We start from the raw sequence: 7,799 nt of genomic DNA, 5'->3' as shown, positions 1-7,799 counted from the left end.
CACGCATAGATATGCAAATATATGTATAAGTACTACACAATTCATGCAATGTTAGAAAATTAATTCAAATGATTTTTTAACAAGAAAGATAATTTTTGGAATATCATACAATTTAAATTTCGTAGAATCAAATTTTAAGAATATACATTACAACTGTATAACAATGAATAATACAACTATTATTTGAAAACATTATTATGTGGATAAGTATAATAGAAAAGTGTATTAATAAAATTGTTATATGCTGCACTTAGTTTAGAATAAGTATAAATGTTTGGTATAAAAAATAATTGTTTTACAGAGTCCCGAGTGAAAAAATTGTTTGTACTAGCTCTGTTCCCTTGATGCCCTCTCCTGCGTTGTCTTTGGACGCTGCCAACACAATCACCAGGACTTTTGTGGGATTTGCACGCAACGAACTCACGGGGTTTATATAAAAGGTTCACGGAGGTCGTTTTTTCCTCCTTGTACCCAAGGTTCGGTGATGGCTGGCGAGCGGTGGACGGCAATATCGTGACAACCTGCCTGGTCTGACGGTGCCACTTCCTGAAGACGACGGTGCATATTAATTCACTTATTCTATGAATGCAATGCTCCTATCGGATGATCTACTCGAGGTAAAGCACCGAAGATCCACAAACTTGTGCAATCCATAATGATTTAGTCCATAAACTTGTAAAAACTGTGGGTCGAACCTAGAACCTCAATCAATGCATGCACGCATGAAAATGCAACTAATCCCCGAGTGGCTTTGATAATTAATAACAACATATATCTCATTGAACTAATAGGCATTGTAGTTAAAGATTTCAGGAAGTTTAATGATTGGCATGGCAAGGACTAGTGATTGTGGACCCCTCAAAATGCTAAGGACATGGATTGGCAAAAGCTCAAGACTCTACATCTTTGGTTAAGTTATCCAAGATCACATTGAGTCCATAGGAAAGACAATACTATAAAAAGGGGATGAGGTGTTGTCGATGATCTGGTTGCTCAAATGTTGCAATTATTTCGGTCTGACCGAGTTTTGCAATTGGTGCGACCGAGATGGCTTGCCAACCTTTTGTTGCCTCATTGCTTCACTTCGGTCCTACCGAGTTGATGCAATTGGTGTCACCGAAACAAGGTTTGCCTTTACCATTGCACATCGGTCCCTCCGAGATGTTTTCAGTTGGTCCCACCATGACTCCTAAAGTTCATATCTTTTACACAGGTCGGTGCCACCGAGAATTCTGACCGGTGCCACCAAGTTGAGTCAGAAGTGTGTAACGGTTGAATTTCGTGTGGAGGCTATATATACCCATCCACCCCCTCTTACTTAGTAAGAGAGCCATCAGAACGTGCATACACTTCCACTACTCATTTTCTAAGAGAGAACCACCTACTCATGTGTTGAGATTAAGGGATTCCATTCCTACCATTTGAATCTAGATTTCTAGCCTTCTCCAAGTTGCTTTCCACTCAAATCCTTGTTCTACCATAGCAAAATCTATGAGAGAGAGTTAAGTGTTGGAGAGACTATCATTTGAAGCACAAGAGCAAGGAGTTCATCGTCTACACATCATCTATTGCCTTTTGAAAAGTGGTGTCTCCTAGATTTGTTAGGTGTCATTTGGGAGCCTCCGACATAATGTGGAGTTGAACCAAGAAGTTTGTAAGGGCAAGGAGATCGCCTACTTCATGAAGATCTACCCCAGTGAGCCAAGTCCTTCGTGGATGATGGCCATGGTGGGATAGACAAGGTTGCTTCTTCGTGTATCCTTCGTGGGTGGAGCCCTCCATGGACTCGCGCATCCGTTACCCTTCATGGGTTGAAGTCTCCATCAACGTGGACGTATGATAGCACCACCTATCGAAACCACGCCAAAAATCACCGTGTCCCCATTGTGTTTGCCTTCTCCAAACCCCTCCTTTATTTACATGTGCAATGTCTTACTTTCCGCTGCTATACTCTTAGAATTGCATGTGTAGGGTGATGCTTGACTTGCTAGATTTGCTAAACTGTGACTACATCTAAAATTGGGAAAAGATTAGGTTTTTATTTGGTCAAGTAGTCTAATTACCCCACTCTAGACATACTTTTGATCCTACAGCGCACACTAACCAATACCACCAAACAACTAACCGATTTCTTTAAAAGATACACAAATGAAAAAAAATCAGTTGTATAGCAAAAATAATGAATAGTGGGAAAACAGTATATGAGTATCAACCGCTTAAAGCAAGGATGGACGATAAAAAAGGCATATGAAATATTGCCGATTGCCTACAGTAATGCTAACATTGAAAACAGTCAGTAATTATAAAATATGTCTACAAAGATTGGCACACACGCAGGTGCACAGTCTCTTTCAGCGGGGTTCAAACGTTGATCTAAAAAATTACCCTAACGGCACTATTGCCAAAATATTCCAGATCTGAAATCACACTTTTTTAAAGGAGGATTTACCCCTGTCCTCTACATCAGATCGATGCATGCGGCCAATCTGAAATCACACCTGAAACACTTAAGAAATTGTCCTTACTCTCCTTAGGGAAAATCAATTATTTGCTAAGCAAAGCAAGTGCATATTTGGAGTTCCTCAGGTGGACGATTACCTAGGTCATATTATTTTCTGGACAAGGTGTAGCCACTGACCCTGCTAAGATTGTTGTTGTAACTGAGTGGAAATCTCATGTTTCAGTGAGACAACTAAGGAGCTTTATGGGTTTATCTGGCTACTACTGGAGGTTCATAAAACATTATGGCAGGATATTTAGACTCCAGTATGATATGCTCAAGGAGGGAGCATTTCAGTGGTATGAAGCTCAGGAAAATGCCTTTCAACAACTAAAAATGGCATTGGTCACTGCTCCTGTTCTAGCTTTGCCAAACTTTGCTGAACTCACTTTAGAAGTTGATGCTTCAAAGAATGGTTTAGGGGCAGTTCTGATGCAAAAGGGCAGAGCTATTGCCCCACTAAAACTTTGCTTTGAGACCAAAGAATGATAGTCTATCAATATATGAGAAAGAGGCAATAACAGTACTTGAGGCCATTAAAAAGGGGAGGCACTATTTTCTAGGAGGAAAAGTCATCATTAAAACAGATCATGAGAGTCTCAAATATATCACTGGACATAGGATGACAGAAGGATTACAGCACAAATTACTCCTCAAACTCTTGGAATTAGAGTATGTGGTGGAATACAAAAAAGGAAAGGAAAATACTATAGCTGATGCTTTGTCCAGAAAATCCGTATCACTCATGTTCATGTGGACAATTACTCCTAAATGGATTAGTACAAAAGAGCTATGTGACAGATCCTGTGACAAAAGAATTGCTACAGAAATATATGGCATCACACCTCCTCTTCCAGAGTCTCATTACACATTAAAGGCTGACTCCTTCGATATAAAGGCAAAATAGTATTGGGCAATGATAAAGCACTGAAGGAGAAAATCATGAATGCACTTCATGCTTCTCCAGTGGGAGGGCATTATGATGCTGGGTGAGACGGTCGGGAGCTGCTGGCGCCGCCTAGGAGGTTGGTTTGGTTCTGCGCCCGAATTTTTTTGGGGGGGAAGTCAAATCTGTAGTTTCGTCCGTCTGTTCTCAGTTTCTGTTCATAGGGAGTTACTGCCACCGAGCGCATCCTTGACCTCATTAGGGAGGACATCCAGGCCTGGCGTGCTGCAGGATGAAAATTACTGCGAGCCAGCCCGGAAGCTTTCGAGCAGTGCTATGGCGCTATTTTTTCAGAGCTCTTGCTCAGTTCGTGTACAGCCCAAACCTTTGCGTACTGGACTGTAAGCACTCTTGCATGCCACTTTCCTGCTTAATCAAAGCTCGGATATAGTGATGAATCAGCAAGGGACTTTGCACATTGATCTTGTCAGTTGTGATTTGCTCACCGGCATGTTGCATTTTGCGGCATTAATCCCTTTTCTTGAAGCTAAAGGCCATTTTCGTTCATGTTGTATGATTATGTGTGGTAGCATCAATACATTAGCTGAGAAAAATGTAGGTAGACTAAAAAACAAAATGATTATATGTTATGCTTTATCTGATTGTTTCCTTTCTGACCTTTCAACTACAGTAGTTAACAAACTGCCGGTGTCCTTTCGTTAATACCTGAACAAGTCTTGCCGTCTAGGACATAGCAGAGCTGCTGAGAATCTGAGGAACTCCATCAGATCCTTGTAGTTTTAGGAACACAAGTTAAGGCAATATGTGCTAGCCGGTCCTGCGCATGTTGGGTTCTGAGGATGTTATCAGCTCAGCAACTCAATAAGTGGCGTCGGTCTGGAGGCCCTAACTTTTCTTAACCTGGTCTAACTTGTAAGTGAATGAGATTTTCTGTTTTTTTTCCTGTAAGCTGTAATAACATCTGTTCATGTATTATCGATGCATTAATATTGAGAAACTGAACAACGCCATGCAAATCATTTGTAATATTTGCAAACTGCGCCCATTATGTTAAAATAATATAAATCATGACCCACTCATTGCTCTTGATTGACAGATGTTTTTCATGTTTGCATCATGACTTCGATAATCTTTTTGAATTTCTGATTTGCAGGAAATGTTCTAGTCAATGCTCGAATATTTTGTTCATTCCATCAGTTTATTACTTCAGTCATTGTTCAGTCCATCACTTGTATCGGAGTAAATGACGTGAGCAGATGAACTAATATCGATTCTTCCCTAGTATGTTTCTAGTTTATCCTCAAGTCTTCTTCAGCCCTTCAGTATTCTTCGTGTTATCATACAGCTTTGTTATACAAGTTAGACTGTCAATGTTCAACCTATATAGTATTTTTATTCTTCAGTTTCATTATTCATACTGCTTCCGGTATCTGTCTTTCATGTTTTTGTATGGCCCATGGCTCTATTTTTTAACCCAACTTGCTCACCTTTTTATCCTTATCCTTATAGTATGTTGTCTATTGACTTGAAAAGAAGTTTCAAGTTAATAGGATTGGATTGGATGTGTATTATTCAGCTGTAGTTATGGTAGGATCTAGTCTATCAGCATAGAAAGGTTACTTATTTTACCAGTCATCAGACCTTCAGTTGATTTTCTCATTCTTTTTCCCTTGTCATGGGCTTGTTTTTCATTCTCTTTCTTCGGTCTTTATCTTTTGATCATTCTCTTTATTGAAGAATTTTGCATCACAATATACGTCAGGTCTTTGTCACATACTCACATCACAATATATGTCAGCTCTTTTCTCCATCAGCAGATGAATCTTCAGTTTCCACTATTTTTCACTATTTTCTTGCTGGTCCACTAATCTTTTCTTTAGTTTTCCATTCATATTTGTGGAGACTTTTGGATTTTGTCAATTATTTGGAGCCTTCCAATTTGGAGAGCTGCTGATAAAAACAGAGCAGAGGTTTTTCATTTTTCAGATTTCAGTGGTTGAGTCCACCGTCAGGACTATCCCAAACACACAGAATCTAAGTGTTTGGAAGTTGGAACTGATGACTGAGACCCAAATTCAAAATCAAATTTTGAATGGGGCCCAAAATGATCAAAATCAAACTTTGACGGAGATCCAAATCAAATTCAGTCAACTGATGACTGAAACTCCCAACTACAGTAATCTATCACAGATTCACAGGTGACAAACTAGCAATGAAAATCAAAATTTGACTTGAGACCCAAATCAATTTCAGTGTAATGATCGTTAGACACTCCAACTACAATGATCTATCACCGGTGACAGATTAGCAATCAGCAATAAGTTTGGAAGTTGGAACCTACGACTGGGACCCAAATTCAAAATCAAAATTTGACTGAGACCCAAAATCAAAATCAAACTTCCACTGAGATCCAAATCAAATTCAGTCAACTGATGACTGACACTCTCAACTACGTACACTAATCTCTCACAGATTGACAGGTTACAAGTTAGCAATCAAAATCAAAATTTGACTGAGACCCAAATCAATTTCAGTCCAATGATCATTAGACACTCCCAAGTCCCAACTACAATGAATTATCACCGGTGACAAATTAGCAATCAGCAATAATTTTGGAAGTTGGAACCGATGATCCAGGCCCAAATTTCAAAATCAAAATTTGACTGGGACCCAAAATGATCATAATCAAACTTTGGCTGAGATCCAAATCAAATCCAGTCAACTGATGACTGACTTGACACTCCCAACTACGTACAGTAATCTATCACAGATTGACAGGTTACAAACTAGAGCAATCAGCAATAGCCGCCGTTGAACTGAAACGCCTGCCTGCAGTTTCTTTACTTCTTCCCCTTGAGACGCCATATCGCTCGCAGGTGCTCGTCGCTGGAGACGTGGAGCTGCAGGCGGAGGTCGGACAGCAGCTCCTCCTTGGCCCAGGTCAGCGGCCCCGTGAAGTAGAAGGCCTTCATGACGCTCACGTAGGCCTCCAGCTCCAGGCCATGGACGCGGTGATCATGCTCCTCTACCTGCTGATCTTGCTTCACCATCACCACCTGTTCCTCATCGGCCAGGCGGTGGTGCATTCCCGCGCTGGCATGGGACTCTGTCCTCTCCTCGGAATCTTGCTCCTCTTCTTCCTCGCAGCTTGGAGTCGCAGCTTCTTGATTTTCTTGGCAATGCTCGCCGGTGACGGGAACTGCGCGGCCACCGTTGCTGTTGCTTCCGCCACTGCTGCTGCTGCTGTCTCCGTCACTGCTGTCAGCAGATGACGATGGATCAGACTTGCTACTGTTGGAATCATCGTCGCTGTCGCTGTCCGTTCCTCCTCCGACCACATCAATTTCTTCATCGTTGGGTTTGTTGCTGGTCTCCTGCTCCCGTTTCTTGAGGTAATGGCTTGGGTGTACATCCATCACCTCTATGTTGCTGTCACTGTACCTTGCTGCGGGTTCTCTCTTGGCCAAGAAGACGTTGCCCTGAAATCTCTTGACGTCCTGGACAATGTCGGCGTCCACCGCGTAGTTGCTCCGCTTCGTCTTGCCGCCCAGATTGAGATTGGTGGCATGCGCGGCGAACTTGCCGCCTCCATTGATATTGGCTTTGCTTTTGATGTTCTTGCCAGCGACGGGGCGCCATGGCTGGGCGCTTGCGACGGGGATTTTGTCACCCTGGTGCGAAGAGAAAGAAGAAGAAACAGGGCAAGACGCCGTCAGCGAAACAAGAATCTGCAGACGTTACTGAATCTAAGAGGAGGAGGCCGCGAGTGGGGAGAAGATGAAGGGGACAACGATGGCGTTACCTTCTGAATCACAGCCCAGCCTTTCTCCCCTCCGCCATACACCATACAGGGCCGTAGCACGCTCAGGTCGGCCTCAACGACCTCGGTCGAGTCGGCGATCTTGACCTCGAACTGACCGTGGCCGGCGGCGCCCACGACCTTGGCGCGCTTCCACAGGTTGCTGTGGAACACATCAACGTCGTCGCCGGCGGCGAGGTCCGCCGGCAGCTTGACGGCTGGATCCGGGAGCGGCCGGACGCCCGCCCTCGGGATGCGCCCGGAGTCTGGGCCGCCGTCGAACCACCGCAGGACGTACGAGTGTCCGTTGCCCCAGACCACCTCGCCGGCGCGCCACACGTCCCGGGCGACCTCGGCCTCCAGGTGCATACCTCGGGTGACCCTCATGGCCGATCGATCCCCTCTCATGAGTTCTCTTTGGATTTGGATTGGACGCCGCCGCAATGACGGGGGATCTTCGTGGAGCTCGCGGGCCTATATATAATCTCGGCGAGACGGGGCGCCGAGTTCTTGGGGGACGCGAACTCGATCGATCGAGTTGCCGCGTGTTGGATATGGAAAGGGCTCCTCGATCGACTCGGAACCGACGCGGA

At 43.7% G+C, this 7,799-nt stretch overlaps 1 protein-coding gene across 1 annotated transcript; it reads right to left on the bottom strand.

The window, feature by feature from the left end:
• Window positions 1-5,869: 5,869 nt before the first annotated feature.
• On the bottom strand, window positions 5,870-7,593 carry LOC119350426. Its single transcript, XM_037618268.1, has 2 exons — window positions 7,210-7,593; window positions 5,870-7,078 (listed from the first exon to the last, which is right to left on the bottom strand). Exons 1-2 carry the CDS (start codon window positions 7,591-7,593, stop codon window positions 6,248-6,250), a joined length of 1,215 nt encoding a protein of 404 aa, XP_037474165.1. The 3' UTR covers window positions 5,870-6,247.
• Window positions 7,594-7,799: the final 206 nt, after the last annotated feature.

The sequence above is a fragment of the Triticum dicoccoides genome, chromosome 1A, assembly GCF_002162155.2.
Source record: "Triticum dicoccoides isolate Atlit2015 ecotype Zavitan chromosome 1A, WEW_v2.0, whole genome shotgun sequence".
NCBI lineage: Eukaryota > Viridiplantae > Streptophyta > Magnoliopsida > Poales > Poaceae > Triticum > Triticum dicoccoides.
This window is presented reverse-complemented; position numbering and strand designations above follow the sequence as displayed.

Excerpts from the sequence above, each read along its gene's own strand:
- LOC119350426 (XM_037618268.1), bottom strand. The coding sequence starts at position 7,593 with ATGAGGGTCACCCGAGGTATGCACCTGGAGGCCGAGGTCGCCCGGGAC. Across the intron at positions 7,079-7,209 it reads GCTGGGCTGTGATTCAGAAG|GGTGACAAAATCCCCGTCGC; the intron begins GTAACGCCATCG and ends TCTTCGCACCAG.